Genomic DNA, 20,029 nt, shown 5'->3' with positions numbered 1-20,029 from the left:
TCAGGATCTAAGCAGCAGCATAGTATTCTCTGCAGCCACCCCTTCAACACATTGGGATTGAGAGTGAAACCAGGAGCTGGAATCCAGCCCAGAGAGGGCTCAGAGACAGCACAGTAGAGCCTGGACCCTTGTTTTGTCAGAGACTGCTGTTTAGTGCTGCACCTGACCCACCCTTTTCCACCCCCACCCCCAACACAGCAACTCACAGGACAGGAGGGCTAGATGCCTGCTGTCCATTCCTAACCATCACCTATCTCTCATTCCCACTTCAGTAACTCCTGTTAGTCTGTCCAACTCAGATTGTAGAATATGTTAGTTTATGCTGATTAAGTCTGTCCTAGCTAGATCCTAAGCTGTGCTCGGTGGGAAGGCTATTGTGCTGCATGCAGAGTCTAACTTCTTAGGATTTCAGGTTAAGTTTTGAAGAATTTGAAGAGGGGCTATCTCTGTTCTACATGTGTGACTGCAAGGCCAAGTGTCTGAATAGGGATCTGTTTGTTAGATTCTGAAATTTTGATAACACATTGTTTTTCAGAGTTGGCAAGACTGTCTGTTCTCCTAATTCCTGGTCTGTGTGCTAAGTTATTTTTCTTCTGTACTGGTGTACTATTTTCATTGATGCCATGGCTGGTAAAAGGGGTGTGTCTACTGTGGGGGCAGAGCCATAGTGATCCCACCCCTGGATGGGGCGGGGCGCCAACTAATAGACTGCAGGAGGGCGCTAGAAACCCTAGGGCCGGCCCTGCCCGAATTGGAGGAGCCTTGGCCCAGATAGAGTAACCAACGTTTGGCTGAAGCAGTTAAAATTCCTTCACCAAGCCATGGCAAACGGCAAAAATCAACTGATCAGGCAGCCAGATTTGACACTGCTTTGGCTAACAGGAAGAACGCTTGTATATGCTGTTCACTGCAATACATACAGACAGACAATATACGATCATATAGACTGTAATATCATGGTAACAACAGAAGGGCAATAAGAGAGGAGCATGGGAAACGAAAGACCGGCTGTTGCTAAATAAAGCTATCACAATTAGTGCTCAGAAAAGCAGAAAGCAACATGGATTGATGAAAAGAAAGCTTTTGACGGTGCCCCGCACTCCTGGATAATGAATTGCTTTAAAATGCACAAAATAATCTCTAAATTGATTGAGTACATTAACTTCACCATGAAACTGAGGCAAACCGCTCTCCATCTAGAGTATGAAGATGTGCAGTATGTCAGGATCCAAAGAGGAATATTTCACAGAGACTCCTTGTCACCATTCTTGTTTTACTGAGCATTTAACCCTTTGAATACACATATTAACTGTTTGGGTTATGGATTTACCTTTACCCTTATTCCCTTTATACCCTGTTCCTTCTATCCTCTCTGACTACCACAATTTATTGTATTTGTATAACTACTGGACTGGCGATAGCCATTTCGGTATATTGTAAGCCACATTGAGCCTGCAAACATGTGGGAAAATGCGGGGTATAAATGTGATAAATAAATAAATTTAGTCTTAACCCTAGAGCTGGCAAAGACCACTTGATGTTTATAGATGATTTGAATCTCTACAGTTTCAGCGATCAACCTATGGTGGAACAGCTCTGTTTTGTGAAAAGCTTTGTAGATGACATCAGGATGACTTTTGGCCTGGAATAAATGTGCTAAAGCAATATTCCTAGGAGGAAAATTGAGTAAAGGTGAAAACATCTCTCTGACTGATGACTGAGCCATCAAGGAACTTGAACAGGAAGGGGTATAAAAATATCTAGCAGCAGAGGAAGGAGCATCAGTCCAGCATAAGGTACTGAAAGAAAAGAAAAGAAAAAAAAGAAAAGGGAAAGACAGGAGATTAAAATTGATACTGAAAAGTCTTCTAACATTGAAGAATAAGGTACAGGCTATCAACCAGCTTACGATTCCTGTACTCTTGTGTAGCTTTGGAATTGTGGACTGGCCTCTTAAATATCTTGAAAAATTGGATGTACAAACAAGAATTTTCGGGTGTGGCTGCCCAGTTTAAGCTGCATCTCCGACCTCAATTGGAACGTGCCCCTTTTTGAGAATTCCAAGATCGAGGAGTTTACTTTGGCCGAGATTCTTTTTTTGATATCTAGGAAGACCTCCAGTGGCTTCGAGAGGTGTGCCAAATGCAGATGCATGATTTCTGCCATGGACCTGCACAATTGGTACATTGGGTGCCTTGGGACAAATCATGTCCCCTCTGATTGTGATCTCTGTTTAAAAATGCAGGTGAGAACTCAGCAAATGCGACTGGCTCAAACAGAGCAACTTTTTGGGTCCTAGAAAGCCGGACCATTGACTTTGGCACTGGCGGCATCTACCTCCATGGCTGCTCAGACTTTGGCATCCACTGGGAGTGCACCAGCATTGAGTGGGTCTTCATCCTTCTCAATGCTGAGTGTTGATTGGAGGCCCCGGGACCAGTAAGCATCGGACCCAACACCGAGGACATGCACGGGTTCGGTGGACCTCCTCATCGGCACCGAGGGATTGAGGCTCTATGCATCGGGGGAAACCCAAGAAGCATAAGCACCTATCTTCCTCAGAGCACATTTACCTATGCCCGAGAAGCACTGGCACTGGAAGGAGTGCTCTCCCTCCTTAGAAGAGGTGCCGGTGCACAAGTCATTGAGCAGCCTGGTCCTCGCCATCGGTTCAACACCGGCATTTTCTCAGACTGCCTCTTCCCCAGCTCCCATGCCTTTGCCGATGGCCAACTTTAATGAGTGGTTCTGGAGCATGTTCTGAGAAAAGCTGATGCAGTTACTGCAGGGGTCTCCCGCTCAGGTACTGAGGGCGCTTGCACCACCAGCAGAACACCTCCAGGCCCTCTCCAAGGCTCGATCAGTGCTGGTGCCCAGATCTTCGATGCCGGTGCCTTGCAGAGTGTCGACCTCGACATCTGGGCATGCAGTGCCGCTCTTGATATCGGGGGAGAAAACTTCCCTGGAGTCTAACAATAGGACTGTACCTCAGGGCTCTTCAGGGCGTGGACCTTGCTCCACCAGGCCAAGGTTGGTGCAAACTCATTCAGTTGCCTCTGAGTATGCAGAAGAGTCTAATTAGAACTGCTCATGGGAGTCAGATGAGGATCCACATTACTTTTCAGAGGAGGAGTCATACGGTCAGAGCCGGATTAAGGCACAGACCAAGGAGGTTAGATTGAGAACAGGAGGTGGTACATGGTTATCTAGCCCAATGGGTTGAAGCCAATAGTCAGAGACTGCCACCACAATAGTTCACTCAAAACAATTGAAAACAATAGTAAAAGATTATTAGAAATAACGGACTGCCTATGGTCCATCTGTAAAACATCTATTCCAGTTGGATAGGCAGTGCCTTAAAAGGTAGAGGACAAAATAATTCTTTTTTACTTATTTGACAGCTGTTTAATTTATTTCAAAGCTTCCCAAATGTAGATTTAAATATCATGAACTAAAAACTGAATATCACTAAAACGGCTTCAAAAATTATAGTAGCTGGTGAAAACAGCACTAATAAAGGCTGTATTTGTGCTCGTTTTTCTACACTGTTCTATGCAATACAGTAATACATGGTCAAATTTCAGTGTGGATAAGCTGTTTACTGATGGGTTCATCTTAACTGTTGTAATCTGCCTCGGGAAGCCTGGTGTTATAAAGATTAGAAGTAAAATTAAACTCTTCTTTCATTGGAGCACATGGAATCACATCTTCATCTCATCTCTTTTGTACAAATGGATTATTCTGTTTTGAGCATGTTTCAGAGACAAGTGGTTTTCATAAGTCAAAATAATAAAAATAAATATTTTCTCTCATGCAGATTTCTCATTTGTTTAAACATAACTAAATGGGCTATAAGCTCCTTATGCACTCCACTGGTTTTCTTATATTTTGTCCTTGTGATAACTTATACTGTGCCAAAACTGGAAATACAGTGAGACAGAATAATAGAATTCAGTAACTTCCAAAATGTATTAATTTTTTTTGTTACATTTGTACCCTGTGCTTTCCCACTTATGGCAGGCTCAATGTGGCTTACACATTATATACAGGTACTTATTTGTACCTGGGGCAATGGAGGGTTAAGTGACTTGCCCAGAGTCACAAGGAGCTACCTTTGCCTGAAGTGGGAATCAAACGCAGTTCCTCAGGACCAAAGTTGACCACCTTAACCACTAGGCCACTCCTCCACTTGCGTTTGGATAATAACTGAGAAAATGCTGTTATCAAATCATATTAGGAAGCTTGACGTTGACTCTGTTACCTCCATCTTACTATGTATTTCTCTTTTCCGGAATTGGTGATCACCATTACGGAACAATGTAAGCCACAAACAAATAAATATCAACCAGCTAATCGTTTTAAGGCTAGAATTTGTTTGCTGAACTCATGCTGACTCATTTCCCATTCACCAGATTTGTTCCTCTTTGGTTAATTTTCAACAAGAAGCTAAGAAATGATTTACTCTTGTCTTACAACAAGGACATCAAGCTATGCATCACCATTTGGAAAACATAAATGTCATTCAGCTCCATCTGTTCTACTGCGGCTTTCCTTAGCCGTCATTATTTCTGGGCCTCATCAATATACAAACACACAGCGGGAGACAAAGGTTAACCCCCCCCCCCACACACACAAATGCCTTTTATATATATGTGTGTGTGTGTGTGTATATATATATATATATATATATATATATATATATATCTCACAGAACTGGAAAATGCTGGCACATTTAGACTTCTGAAATCCAGTGAATTATATTTATACATAGGACTCCTCCTGATTATCTATACATTCCACAATTCGCCATTTAATATCATCCCATTTATGTTGTTTCTGTATCCAATGGTTTACAAGAGGGGCTTGGAGGTTTTGAGTTAAAATCCTAGATTTATGTTCATTCAATCTTGTTTTAATTGGATGAGAGCTCTTACCAATATATATTAAGCCACAAGGGCAGATAATTGCATATACAACATTCTTACTAGCACAAGTGGTTTCAGAGAGACTTCACAAGACTTTCCCTCTCTCTGGTACAATCCAAGTTTCTCCTATAATGGCAAGTGGACACCATTGACAGTGTCCACAAGACCTTTGACCAACCTTAGTCATATCATTATCCTTAAACTTTTTTTTACTCAAACGCTCTCCCAAACATTTACCCTTGGTAAATGATATAAGGGGTAAATCAATGAAACAAGGATATAATTGAAGAACATGCCAATGTGTCTTAAGGATCTGTACTATTTTCTGGCTCACATCTTGTGAATCATTGGATGCAGAAACAACATAAATGGGATGATATTAAATGGCGAATTGTGGAATGTATAGATAATTGGGAGGAGGGTGGGTCATTAAGGAGACTTTTGAATTTCAGAGAACAATATAATATTTTTTCCTTACAAACAGTAGTGCCTAAGGGCTTAAATATTGAGATCGAGTGGGCTACTTTAATTTAAGGTGTTCCTTCCTACCACCGGCAGCAATTTGGGAGATTCTTTGCTGTCGGTGGAACGCCCTGGGGGTGGGGTTTGATGAGTCATCAATCAGCTGATATTTAATGTGGTCGAAAAAACGCTAGCGCCATCTTGGCTATTAAGTTACTTTTGCTGAGCTGACACTAATGAAAAGACAGGGTGAGTTATAAGAATGTATTCTTTTTTTAAAACTACTTTTTCCTAGACGGAGGTTTAGAGCCAATGTGTGGGGAATTAATCTAACTGATGGGTCTATGTGTTCGCAGGGGAAGGTCCTTGAGACAGCCCAGGTTTGGGCGAAACGTGCATGTCGGACATCGTTCCCCCTGGGTCCGACAATAGAACAAGAAGCAATGAGATAAGTGAAAAAATTTTCATAAATATAAATATAAGAGGAGGTCAGGTGTGAAAGAACCAATGAAGATTTGGATGTTAATTATATCACTGCAGTTGAAGTTGTAGTGATTAACATCACTGAGGTTCTGGGGAAACTAGTGAGAGATGGTTTGAAGAAGACATAAGTTATAAAGACATATGACTCTGGAAGATTTGAATTAGTGTGATAAGAAGTCCTATGTATAAATATAATTCACTGGATTTCAGAAATTTATGATTTATGGTGATTGGAGATCCAGTTTTAGAAATACAAATTTGCCGTGTTATTTAGCTGGCACACTTAGACTGACACTGGACTTCTGCATGAAGGTAGCTCTGCCCTCGTTATTGAATATCTCTTTTAAATAATAGTAATAAACACTATTAAGTGCATGTTTTTGTGGAAACCCTTTTTATTAAATTCAACATAACACTAAGTCAACAGTACAAGTGATATCAATTCAACAATATAGTCTTGCAAAGGTATTCAATAAATCCCTTCCTCCACCCTATCCCCCTTCCCCCTTCTGTTTTATGTACCGCAGAAGGTTATTCAACCAAAGTCCATTTAGTTCAGAAGATGGCTACAGTTTGCAGGATGGAGCGTGGACCAAAGGACTCCTATCGACGTTGAAAACGTTTTCCTTTAGCAGAAGAAATGTCTTCAATATCACGCCTTTCCAGGGAGAGTAAAGTGATCATTTGAGATTGCTAAGCAGACAGGGTAGGTGTCCAAGAATCACGCCAATGCTATAAAATGACCTTTTTTTTGCCAAAAGTACTAGGCATCTAAGAAATCCCAACAATCCTGGTGAGATGGGAGAAGACAAACCATAGTCTTCAAATAAAATCTTAGGGTCCAATCTGACTGAAAAGGACCATTGCGATTGTATCGTCTGTTTTAATTGGCTCCAAAACTCCTGAATCTTCAGGCAGAACCAAAACATATGACCCAGGGTCACCAGACTTTGCTGGCATCTGGTTAAGCTTCCTGTAGTTGTAATTTTGCCTATGCTAGCACGATAAGGTGAAATAAATAAACATATAATTTTGTATTGTAACTCCCACAATAATGCATTAAGCATGTAGTTCCTTGTGGAATGGAGAGTGCGTTGAATCTGAGGTACGTTGAGAGGTGTTTGTAAGTCAGTTGTCCATTGGCATAATCCAGCTCCTCAAATGAGTATTGCAAATACTTATGGTGGTACACCAAAGGAATCATATTTTGTGAGCTCAGTGTGAGAGCTTCATTCAATGTTTCATACATGTCTTGGTGAACTACTTTCAGAGGATAACCTTTAGCCAGGGCTTTTTTTGAGGGGGTACTTGGGGGTACTGAGTACCGGCACCTTTTCCATTGTCTGCTAAAATTGACCTATGGTCCCCAAGTTTTAATGAAAGATCTCAGGCCCTACACACCAATTCTGCCTTGTCATAGATTCTGTGACTGGTTGCAGGGGGCCTGGCCATTGTGGGGTGGGTCCCTCAGTGATCACCTCACCCCTGAAGGGCGGCCTGGCATTTGAGTACTGGCACCTTTTTTGCTAGAAAAAAATGCACTGCCTTTAGCCAAAACTTGTTGGCTCAATAAACGGGTTTGCTGTTGAAATTCCTCCAACGTGCTACAAATTCTTCTAATACGGAGGAACTGACTTATAGGGACAGCCTTTTTTCATTGACGTGGATGGCAACTTGAGTATTGCAACAGGCTGTTCCTATTGGTGGGCTTCCAATAGATTGTGCTCTTTCAATACCATGGTATCCAAAAATGATGCCTCTTTGTCACTATATGAAATTGTAAACTTTAAGTGTTCATCTAAGGTATTAATCCATGTTGCAAAACCTTTTAACCACTGTTCTGATGAGGTCCATATTAAAAATATATCATCATCAATATCATTTTGTCTTTACTGAGTACATTTTCATATTTGAATCTCTGTATATTCATATTGTTGAATGTGTTTCTTTTGAATTGTCATCAATAAAAATGTTGAACCATAAAAAATATATATATCGTCAATAAACCTGACCCAATTTAGAATATTCGTTTTCCAAGTGGAGGGATGAATATAACATTGTCCAAATTCTGCTACAAATAAATTAGCAGTCCCGGGAGCAGCTGATGTGCCCATGGCAACCTCTTGGTTCCGTAAGTAAAAAGATATTATCAAAAGAAAAGTAATTCCGTGTAAGGATTAGAATTGTAAGTGTAGTCAAAAAATGATTAGTTACTCTATGTCCCACGTCTGCTTTTTAAACAACATTGTATTAAGTGAGTAGCAGAAGTCTGAGGAATGCTGGTGTATAAAGTTTTAGGGGCACTTTTACTAAGTTGTGTAGGCGCCTACACGCATCCACCGCGTGTCAATTTGGAACCCACTGCCCGGCTACCGCATGCCCCGGGCAGTAATTTCATTTTTTACACGCATCTGTTATGCGTGTCCAAAAATATTTGTTATTTTCTACCATGTGGCACTAATCGGGCGGTAATCAGCAGTGTTACCATGCAGATGATTACCGCCCAGTTAATGCGCGACACCTTACCGCTAAGTCAATGAGTGGCGGTAAGGTCTCAGGCCCAAAATGGACATGCACAGATTTTTATTTTGCCACACCTCCATTTTTGGCAAAAAAAGGCCTTTTTTGCAGGCGCACTGAAAAATGGACCTGTGCATGTCCAATACATGCGTCTACACCAGCGCAGGCCTTTTTTCTGCGCACCTTAGTAAAAGGATCCTTCAATATCAATAGTCTCTAGAAGAAATGAAGACGGAAGATCTTGCAAATTCTGTATTTTGACAAAAAAGTCAGTGGTGTCACGTATATAAGACTTGGGGCCAGATGCACTAAACTTAACGAGCCATTAACGAGCAAGTAGTAAACCCTGGCATGCACTAAAGGCTTCTCCGAGCCATTTTCCGATCACGGTAGCAGCTAACGAAAACGGAATGCAGATGATCCAAAGGCTATTCCAAGGCTATTATAATGAGATGCACTACGGGTTTCCAATCCCTTTACTGTGAAAAACCTAACGGGAGGTCTACACCTCTCGTTGGGGCAAATCGGAAGAAAAAATGTTGTCAGGGACATCCTTTTTGGACGTCCTTCACCTGAGAAAAAAAACTCCCTCTCCAAAGACGTTCTTTTTGGACGTCCTTCACTTAATAAAAACCTGTGCCGCCCGAAAAGAAGATGCCACGCTGCTCACCCCCTCCATGGCCTGCTGCAGGAAGGCTCCGATGCGGCTCGATCGTAGCAGGAGAGTGCAGTTGAGGACGTCCATCCAAAAAGACGTCCTCCCCCCCCCCAGCTGAGAGACCTGGAAGTATCTGAGCCAATCGCAGCGCGTTTAGCTCAGCTAAACGCATTGTGATTGGCTCAGAGACTTCCAGATCTCTCAGCTGAGTGAAGCACATCCAAAATGGACGTCTTTTTGGATGGACGTCCTCAACTGCACTCTCCTGCTACAATCGAGCCGCATCTAAGCCTTCCTGCAGCAGGCCGTGGAGGGGGTGAGTGGCGCAGCGTCTTCCTTTCGGGCGGCACAGAGGCGTATTTGGCATGCTCAGAGCAGCCAGCATAACGCTTGGCTGCTCTGCGCATGCTCGACCGGCCGACTGGCCAACTGTTTACCAATGGAATAGAGAATGCAAGTGAGCTACAACGAGCAGCTCATTTGCATTCCCTTTCCTTGATGCATGCCCGTTCCTTACCGATTCGCTAAGGGAATCGGTAAGGGAAGGGCTTTAACGATTTTTTAGTGCATCTTGGCCTTGGTCAGAATAACCAAAGGTTTCAAAAATAAAGTGGCACATCTCATCTGTTGGAAACTGTAAATATCACAACACTGCTGTCCTGGAAAAGCACTAGGGTTACAACCCAAAGAGAATGATGCAGATTTCACTGAGGGAAACACTCTGAAGATCTGTGATGAAAGGAGATGGAGGGTAAATGCTTTTCATAGCTTTTAAATTTTATATTTTTAACACAGTCCAACAAAATGAAAGAGGGGGTAATTTTTGATATAAAATCTAAATCCGCCCAGATCCATCTAAAAATCCAATAGCAAGCATGGCCATTTTCAAACCAGAAAAATGTCCAGTTTTTTTGTTTTACAAATGGCCATTTGCTAGATGTTTTTGTGCTCAGTGCATCTATCTTTTAGGACCATTTTCGACAAAAATCATCCAAGGGAAAAACACAAAATCAAGCCATTAGTATGTAAGGGGGGGGGGGGGGGACTGCATTCTTAGCAGACTAGCCACACAGATATCCCAGCAAGGTGGTGGGGCACCCTAGGGGACACTGCAGTAAATTCCACATAAAAGATCCCAGGTACACATCTCACCGCTACCCCCTTATATTGTAAGGTGAGCCCTCCGAAACCCAACTGTATCCACCTGTACACCACTACAGTAGCCCTTATGCCTGCAGGTGTCACCTATGTGTAGTTACAGTAGATAGTGTTTTTTGATGGGCTCACACAATCCACCATAAGTGGACCAGTTACAGTGGGATATGGGCCTGGGTCCGCTTCTCTACAGTCCACTGCACTGACCACTGGGCTGCTCCTGGGACCTGCTTGCTGCTCTGAACTTATCATAGAGCCTGGTATGTACTGTCACTGTCACACCTTAGGGGGTTGGGAAGAGGTCAGTGATTTCTGGAAGATTAAGGGGGGAGGGTTATGCTTTAATTCCTCCAGTGGTCATTTAGGGCACCTTTTGGTAACTTAGTTGTGATTGAAATAGGTCTAGCCAAAAATGTCTTCATTTTGACCCTAGACATTTTCATTTTGTCCCATTATTGCAGAAAAACGTCTTGTCTTTTGGTGCTGCCCATGTCCCACCCAAAACACGCCCCCTTGAAATTTGGACAAACAGTGGAGCAAGATGTCTACAATCGGGGTGCCGAAACTTGGACATTTTTGAGAGAAAAATGTCCTTCTGCCACCTCATGATGTTTTGTGGACTTTTTTTTGTTTTGTTTTGAAAATAAGCCCCAGAATTCCAATACATTGAAAAAAACTTCTTTACGTAACAATTGTGTTAAATCCTTGATACACACTTTTAAACAAAACTACTATTTCCTGCAAACAATTATTTTTTCAGTAGCTGGGAGGATGAGGTTTCTTACATCCCCCAGATCAGGGGCAGCCCAAGGCAAGATGCCACCTGAGGCAGGGCTGAGATGCACCCCCCCCCCCCTTCAGGCCAAATTCTGGTATCTCCCCCCTTCCTTCCTCTACCCTCCCCCAAGTTTGCCTTCTTTCTCCATGTCCCAAAAGCTGGCGGTGGCGGCAGCAACAATTCCCATACGCTGCCCTGCCGCTGGCACCGTTCTCTTCTCTACTGTGGCCGCCTCTGATGAAACAGGAAGTTACATCAGAGAAGTGGGCCATAGTAAAAAGAAGAGGCGGGTGCTGCTGGCAGGCAGCGTATAGGAATTGCTGCTGCCGCCGGCTTTTTGAACATGAAGAAAAATGGTAAACTTGGGGAATGGGGTGAAGGAAGGAAGGAAGGAAGGAAGGGGGAGATGCAGCTCCCCAAACAGTGCTGCCTGAGGGCACTGCCTCAGATGGCCTAAAGGTAGGGCTGTCCCAGATCGCCATATCAAAATCAGCGGCGCAGCCAGACTTCGGCGGGAGGGGGGGTCCAGAGCCCGAGGTGAGGGGGAACATTTTAGCCCCCCCCCGGCACCACCATCACCTTTGACCCCCACAGCACCAACCCTTTCGACCCCCCCTTCCCGCCGCCACCAACCCTCCACTGCCGCTGTCACCGTCGGGTACCTTTGCTGGTGGGGGGTCCTCAACCCCCACCAGCTGAAGTCCTCCGGCGTGGCCGCATTGCTGATCTGCAAGGCTTGTACGTGCAGGACGTCAGACTCACAGAAACAGAAGCCTTGCAGATCAGCAATGCGGCCGCGCCGGAGGATTTCAGCTGGCGGAAGTTGGGGACCCCCACCAGCAAAGGTGCCCGATGGCGACAGCGGGGGGGGGGGGCCAGGGCCAAATCTACAGGGGCCCATGCCCCCGTGGCCCCACGTAGCTACGCCCCTGATCAAAATCAATCAGTAGGAATGACGTGCATCTACTCTCTAGCCTTCCCTGCCCACCCAACTACTTTTCTCCGTGTTCCTCTATAGTAATAAACTAAGAGCTCAGGTTTCATCTAGGTAGCCCTTCCACTTTAGCCAGAGCATTCTTACCACTTTTTCGATACAAAGAGATTTATGGCACCCAGCCTCATCCCAATACCTTCTACACACAAAAAAACCCCTCTTTTGCCCCCAACTTAATCTTGGGTCTATCACTGTTTTTCTTACCCATCTTTATAACCAATATTTGCACCACCACCCCCTTCACACCCTGCTCACCAACTGAGGTGCCAATGACCAAAAGTAAAAGCGGGCACTAGAGGCCACTAGCGTTCGAATTTACCAGCGCAGAATGATCAGAGGGGTCTAGTGTAACAAACGAGCACACCAGAAAGCATGCAAATGTAGTCACGCTGATTTAAATGAGGTCATTTTATATTCCTTCTCAATGATCAGAAAAGAACACCTGAAACAAAGGCCTTACCGATGCAAAAAAATGCCTTCACAGCAGGCGTTAGGGTATTGGAAGAAAGGACTTCCCATGATTCTCCTGATTCTCTCATGATTCTTTCCGCGAAATCTACCGGTTTTGATTGCTTTTGGAAGCAGAAGGAAGCCCTTGAGCGCTGGTTGTGAGAAACAGCAGAACCAAATGTGAAGCACACACTGGCGTTCTTGTCCTGCGACTAAATTTAAAGCAGCCGTGCTGAAAAAAAAAATCCCAAAGCACATGTTGGTGTCTATTACTTGCATCTAAAGCTTTTTAGGCTGCAGAAAACAGAAAACGTGTGCTTCACGTGTAGTTTTTACTAGGCGTGTGCATACGGGAGCTGAGCTTACCGCCGAACTCTTCTGCGCATGCGCCAAGCACAGTCCTCCCGCCGAACTCCCTAATGCTCAAAGCTGTATTTGCATGTCATTAGCTTTGAGCATTACCTACCCTTACTCACACCTCTCCTACTCCCTTCACTCTTGCCCATCCCCTTCCGCCTCATCTACCCCTCCAATTGCTCACTTACCCTTGCTCACACTTCTCCTACTCCCTTCACTCTTGCCCATCCCCTTCCGCCTCATCTACCCCTCCAGTTGCTCACCTACCCTTACTCACACCTCTCCTACTCCCTTCACTCTTGCCCGTCCCCTTCCGCCTTATCTACCCCTCCAATTGCTCACCTACCCTTACTCACACCTCTCCTACTCCCTTCACTCTTGCCCATCCCCTTCCGCCTCATCTACCCCTCCAATTGCTCACCTACCCTTACTCACACCTCTCCTACTCCCTTCACTCTTGCCCATCCCCTTCCGCCTCATCTACCCCTCCAATTGCTCACCTACCTTACTCACACCTCTCCTACTCCCTTCACTCTTGCCCATCCCCTTCCGCCTCATCTACCCCTCCAATTGCTCACCTACCCTTACTCACACCTCTCCTACTCCCTTCACTCTTGCCCATCCCCTTCCGCCTCATCTACCCCTCCAATTGCTCACCTACCCTTACTCACACCTCTCCTACTCCCTTCACTCTTGCCCATCCCCTTCCGCCTCATCTACCCCTCCAATTGCTCACCTACCCTTACACCTCTCCTACTCCCTTCACTCTTGCCCATCCCCTTCCGCCTCATCTACCCCTCCAATTGCTCACCTACCCTTACTCACACCTCTCCTACTCCCTTCACTCTTGCCCATCCCCTTCCGCCTCATCTACCCCTCCAATTGCTCACCTACCCTTACTCACACCTCTCCTACTCCCTTCACTCTTGCCCATCCCCTTCCGCCTCATCTACCCCTCCAATTGCTCACCTATCCTTACTCACACCTCTCCTACTCCCTTCACTCTTGCCCATCCCCTTCCGCCTCATCTACCCCTCCAATTGCTCACTTACCCTTGCTCACACTTCTCCTACTCCCTTCACTCTTGCCCATCCCCTTCCGCCTCATCTACCCCTCCAATTGCTCACCTACCCTTACTCACACCTCTCCTACTCCCTTCACTCTTGCCCATCCCCTTCCGCCTCATCTACCCCTCCAATTGCTCACCTACCCTTACTCACACCTCTCCTACTCCCTTCACTCTTGCCCATCCCCTTCCGCCTCATCTACCCCTCCAATTGCTCACTTACCCTTGCTCACACTTCTCCTACTCCCTTCACTCTTGCCCATCCCCTTCTGCCTCATCTACCCCTCCAATTGCTCACTTACCGTTGCTCACACTTCTCCTACTCCCCTCATCCCTGCATTTCTACATTCCTATTTCTTTTATTACTCCGATAATACTCAACTTATTTCTCTCCACCAATACTTTGTAATCCCAATTATTATGTAAGCCGCATTGAACCTGCTTTGAGTGGGAAAGCGCGGGGTACAAATGTAATAATTAAATATAAGTGAAAGAAAGCTATAAGACCTCTTACAGTACTCAGCTATTTCAGGTCAAAACTTGTGTTGTAGCGTCAATCATCTGCCAAAGTGTCCCTCCAGTTCATTTTACTATATTTTATTCAATACAAATGTACAAAATAACAGTGTTGTCAAAAATATCAATAAAGAGACCAGGGTCCTAAGTCTGAAGAGAGAATGTTTTTCGCCAGTTGTCGCTCTTTAGTGACTTTAAATGGAACCATATTTATCTTGGTTTTGCTACATGTAATGAGTGGCAGAGTCATGTTGAATTTAAGGGGCCCTTTTACTAAGCTGCGTAAGCGTCTACGTGCGCCAAAATGGAATTACTGCAAGACTACCGCGTGGCTCTTGCGGTAATTTCATTTTTGGTGTGCGTCCGATACGTGCATCTGGACGTGCGCCAAGTGACATTTGATGCGCATAGGTCATTACCGCCCGGATTCTTTACCACTAGGTCAATGGCTGCCGGTAAGGTCTCAGACCCAAAATGGACGCGCGGTAATTTTGATTTTGCCACACGTCCGTTTTTGGCAAAAAAAAAAAAGAGCATTTTTTGTAAACAAGCATCTACACTACCGCAGGCCATTTTTCAGCGCAGCTTAGCAAAAGGAGCCCTAAGTTTTTTGATTATTTTCACTGATCTCATGTTTTTATTATAGATTGTGCAACTGCTTGTTGACAACCCCGGGCGCAGGTTTTTGACTGACCGAAACGCCATTATCTTTAGTCGGCGTCGGGTGATATATTTGCAGTTGCTTCATACAGTGCAGGTGGCACAACCAGGGCCAGCCCAAGGCAAGATGCCGCCTGAGGAGGAGCTTGCATGCCCCCCCCCCCCCCCCCGGCATTTTACCTGGTCACGGTGACTTTCCAAACCTGGCAGCGACAGCGATTCTCATACGCTGCCCTGCCGCTGCTGGCACTCATCTCTTCCCTTTACTGTGGCTGCCTGTGCAAAACAGGAAGTTACTTCAAGCGGCTGCAGTAAAGGGAAGAAGCGGGTGCCAGTGGCGGGAATTGCTGCCGGACTTGGAAAGTCACCATGACCAGCTAAAATGCCGTGAAACCGCCCCCCCCCCCCCAAGATGCCACTCCCTAAGAGTGGTGCCACCTGAGGCCCCCGCCTCAGGTGGCCTAATGGTCGAGCCACCCCTGGGCACAATTAAAGATAAGTGGTCACTTTATTGATATTTTGAAACCGATGATGTTTTTTTCAGCGCCATGCACGCTCATTTTATTGAAACTGAGCATGGTTGCACATGCTCAGTTTCATTAAAACAAGCATGCAGTGCACGGTGCTGAAAGCAGAACAGGGCGCCAGCAACGTAAGACCAGCACGGGACAAACAGTTTAGCTAGCGGGGGTTGGGGACCCCCGCCAGTCAAGGCATCTTCCGCCGGCGGCAGAAGCAACAAGGGGGGACATTAAATCTAAGCTGCCAAATTCCAGACCATTCCTCTAGCTTTACTAAGTCCTTCTTCATGTTATCCACACCATCAGAGGTGTCTTCCCTATTGCAGATTTTGGTATCATCCGCCAAGAGGAAAACCTTACCAGTCAGCGCTTCAGCAACATCGCTTACAAAAATGTTAAAAAGAACCAGCCCAAGAACTGAACCTTTGCGGCACACGGCTGGTAACATCCCTTACCTCAGAATGAGCTCCATTTACCACTACCCTCTATCATCTTTTACTTAACCAGTTCCTAACCCAGGGGTAGATGCACTAACAAAAGCATTAAAGCCTTTCCCTTACAGATTCCTTAGCGAATCGGTAAGAAACAGGCATGCATCAAGGAAATTGCATGCAAATGAGCTGCTTGCTGCTAGCTCATTTTCATGTGATTTCCTTCCAAGCCAGTCGGCCAGCTGAGCATGTGCAGAGCAGCCAAGTGTTATGCTGGCTGCTCTGCGCATACCAAGGATGTCGTTTATGGACGTCCTTCACTCGAAAAACAACAGGGGTGTTAGCAGCATGTCCGATCCCGCTGCACAAGGGCTTAGCTGCCTGCCAGCGCTGGGAGAGACAAGCGGATTTGTTTGGTGTAAGTCTTGCTGGGAGCTGGATCTGTGCCATCAATCTCTTTCAGAATCACAGAGCAGCAGCAAAGACGGGGGGGGGGGGGGGGGGGGGGGGGGGAAGCGAAGCATGATCACAAACTTGCTCATTTGCAAAGGCTCAAAGAGGAGAGACAGAGCCCGCAACAGACATCTTTGGAAAGGAAAGCACAGAAAACCAAGGGGTGGAACCGACACCAGCCTCCGGATTACAGAACAGACAACACCGCTGCACCATTCGGGACTGGCCATCTGCCCGTCACCTGCCCATCACCGTTGCCGGAACTGGGGGAACCATTTGGGGATATGTTTGGCTTTTCTGCACTTGGTTTGCCGTCCTCTCTGCACTTTAAGGGTTTTCAAATGTTGGCTTCAGATGAAAAATCAGCCCCGATGGGAAGACAGCTTCTTTTTTTAGAGGTAAGGAAATGCTGGTGGCCTCCCCCACCCCCGATTCGACAGAGCAAACACAGTATACTTTAACTCTCTATGCAAATTCAATGGCCATAACTCTTTAAAACACAGATCCGTCACAGCGTCCAGAAAAAAAAATCCCTAGCTCCTTTTAATTCCGATTCCCTCACAGCAGCCCCCACGAGAGGTGCAGACCTCCCGTTAGATTTTCCATGGTAAGGGGATCGGAAAATGGTAGTGCATCTCATTATAATACGAATTATACACATTATAATACTAATTTGCTCATCTGCATTCCGTTTTCGTTAGCTGCTACCGTGACAGGATAATGCCATTTTGTGCATGTCCTGGTTTACTACTTGCGCGTTAAACTGGCTAGAACCAGTTTAAAAACCACGTTGCTGGCTCGTTAACTTTAGTGCATCTAGCCCCCAGTCAGTCACTTTAGGGCCCATACTGAGAGATATTTGTCAACAATTCTTATTCTGTTTTACCAGAAGACTTGACATACTGAAGAAGCCCAGTAATGGCAAAATAGTGGCTGTTCTTGGTAAAGGTGATGTGGAACGGTGATCAATTGTGATAAAGTTATGATGATTATTTAATTTTCTTTAAAGTAAAAATTAAGGTAAGTCTTAGCTACTGGGATTCAACACAAAATAACATGAAAAACATATATATAAGATACATTAAGATTAAAAATTTACAAATTGAAATTAATGAAGAGATTTTTTTTTAAGATTACTGATTTACATAAAGTCATATTCAGAACAAGGTGTTCCTGGTAGTCCATTACTGAAGACTTTTTTTTTCCTTTTAATTTTCAATATACTGGAATCAACCTATTGTTTTGCAGCTAGACAAATGCATTTAATTGTAGTTAGTATCTGCGGTTGGTTTCAGTCTTTAAAGGTCAACCTTCTGACTGAAGATTTTTACCACACTCAGCACATCTAAATTACTTCATTGATGTGTGGTTTCTTCAGTTCATAGTGAGTTTTGACCTTCTCGTTGAAGCTATTACCATGCTAAGTACATACATATAAGTGATTTCACTCATGTGTGGATTCTCTGGTGCACTTTGAGCTGTATCTTTTGCCTGAAACTTTTACCACACTCAGTACATGTAAATGGTTTCACTCCAGTATGGATTCTCTCATGCCTTGTGAGTGTTGCCTTCTCGCCAAAGCTTTTACCACACTCAGTACATGTAAACAGCTTCATTCCAGTATGGATTCTCTTGTGCCTTGTGAGTGTTGCTTTCTCGCTGAAACTTTTGCCACACTCAGAACATGCAAATGGCTTTACTGTGTGGATTCTCCAATGTATCTCAAGATCTCCCTTCTCACTGAAGTTTCTACCACATTCAGTACATGTAAATGAATTCACTCTTGTGTGGATTTCCTGGTGCAGTCTGAGGCGAGATTTCAAACTAAAACTTTTACCACACTCAGAACACGTAAATGGTTTCAATCCTGTATGGATTCTCCCGTGCAGGGTGAGTCTTCTTTTCTCGCTAAATCTTTTACCACAATCAGTACATCTAAATGGTTTCACTCCTGTGTGGGTCCTCTGATGAATAGTAAGTTTCCCTTTATCACTAAAGCTTTTACCACATTCTGTACATATAAATGGTTTTATTCCTGTGTGTATTATTCTCTGGTGCCTTGTAAGAGTTCCCTTGTCACTGAACCTTTTATTACACTCAGAACATGTAAATAGTTTTAGTCCTGTGTGGGTTATCTGGTGCCTTGTAAAGTTTGACTTCTGGCTGAAACATTTATCACATTCAGTACATATAAATGGTTTCAGACCCAAATGGATTTTCTGGTGTCTTGTGAAGGTTGCCTTCTCACTGAAACTTTTACCACAATCAGCACATTTAAATGGTTTCACCCCTGTATGATTTCCAAGATGTATTGTGAGATGTCCCTTTTGAGAAAAACTTTTACCACACTCAGTGCATATAAATGGCTTCATTCCTGTATGAATTCTCCAATGAATGGTGAGTTTTCCTTTTTCACGGAAGCTTTTACCACACTCAGTACAGGTAAATGGTTTTACTCCCGTGTGTGTTCTCTGATGCATGGCAAGTTTTCGCTTTTCACCAAAGCTTTTACCACACTCTGTACACATAAACTGTTTCACTCCTGTATGTATTCTCTGATGCGCTTTAAGGTTTCCCTTTTGACTGCATCTTTTACCACACTCAGAGCATATAAATGGTTTCAAACCAGAATGGATTCTCTTATGTTTTGTAAGTGTTCCCTTTTCACCAAAGCTTTTACCACACTCCATACATGTAAATGGTTTCTCTCCTGTATGGATTCTCTGGTGTCGAGAGAGGTCTGACTTATGACAGAATTTTTTCCCACACTCAGTGCATATAAATGGTTTCACTCCTGAATGGATTTGCTGATGTTTCCTAAGTTTTTTCTTTTCACAAAAGCTTTTACCACACTCAGTACATGCAAATTGTTTCACACCAGAATGAATTCTTGGAAGTACTAGGAGGCTGTCCTTTTCAGTTAAGCTTTTACCACGCCGATTAGATAGTTTTACTCCTGAATGCATTCTCAGGTTTCCTTTCTGGCAGACACTTTTACCACAGTCAGAACTACTATACAGTCTCTTATCTTTCTGATATTTTATGAGGTTTGCCTTCCTATAAAAGATTTTGTCAGATCTAGAAGTGACTGATTCTACACCTGTTTGAGTTTTATGTTCTGTGACTGCTTTCCTGTGACTGAAGCTTTTCTTACTTTCTATATTTGAAACGGGTTTCTCTGCTGGGTGGAATTTTGCTTTTCTTGTGAAGTTTTCTTCCTGGTTGACACTTTGGCCATAACCAGGAAATGCAGATATTGTTTCATCAGTGCTGTTTTTCTGGCATTTTGTAATGTTTGCTTTATCGATTAAGCTCATCACATATTCTGTACCTTTACACATTCTAGTTTCTTTATTATTCTTCTGGTGATGCACTAGCTCTTTTTTTTTACTGAACTCTTTCCCACACTCAGAACATGTAAATTGTCTCTTTTTAATGCATGTTTTCTGTAGTCCTTCCTTTGGACTGAAGGTTTTCTCACAGTCTGTAATTGTAGGTGGTCTCTCAGTATCAGATCTCTGATGTGATTTCAGAGTTACACAATCATTGTAGAATATCTCACAAACATCACATAAACATTTTTGATCTCCCATCCGGTTT

General features: G+C 44.1%; 1 protein-coding gene across 1 annotated transcript; it reads right to left on the bottom strand.

Annotated features, from left to right (window-relative positions):
• Positions 1–17,476: 17,476 nt before the first annotated feature.
• Positions 17,477–20,026, bottom strand: LOC115464240 (gastrula zinc finger protein XlCGF58.1-like). Its single transcript, XM_030194642.1, has one exon. The coding sequence runs from the start codon at positions 20,020–20,022 to the stop codon at positions 17,878–17,880; it is 2,145 nt and encodes a 714-aa protein (XP_030050502.1). The 5' UTR covers positions 20,023–20,026; the 3' UTR covers positions 17,477–17,877.
• Between the last annotated feature and the right edge of the window lie 3 nt (positions 20,027–20,029).

This window comes from Microcaecilia unicolor, chromosome 1 (assembly GCF_901765095.1).
Source record: "Microcaecilia unicolor chromosome 1, aMicUni1.1, whole genome shotgun sequence".
Taxonomy (NCBI): domain Eukaryota; kingdom Metazoa; phylum Chordata; class Amphibia; order Gymnophiona; family Siphonopidae; genus Microcaecilia; species Microcaecilia unicolor.
The sequence above is the reverse complement of the archived record's forward strand: the minus strand, read 5'-3'. Positions and strand labels throughout refer to the sequence as shown.

Bases quoted from the DNA above. Each gene is read 5' to 3' on its own strand.
- LOC115464240 (XM_030194642.1), bottom strand. From the start codon at position 20,022: ATGGGAGATCAAAAATGTTTATGTGATGTTTGTGAGATATTCTACAAT.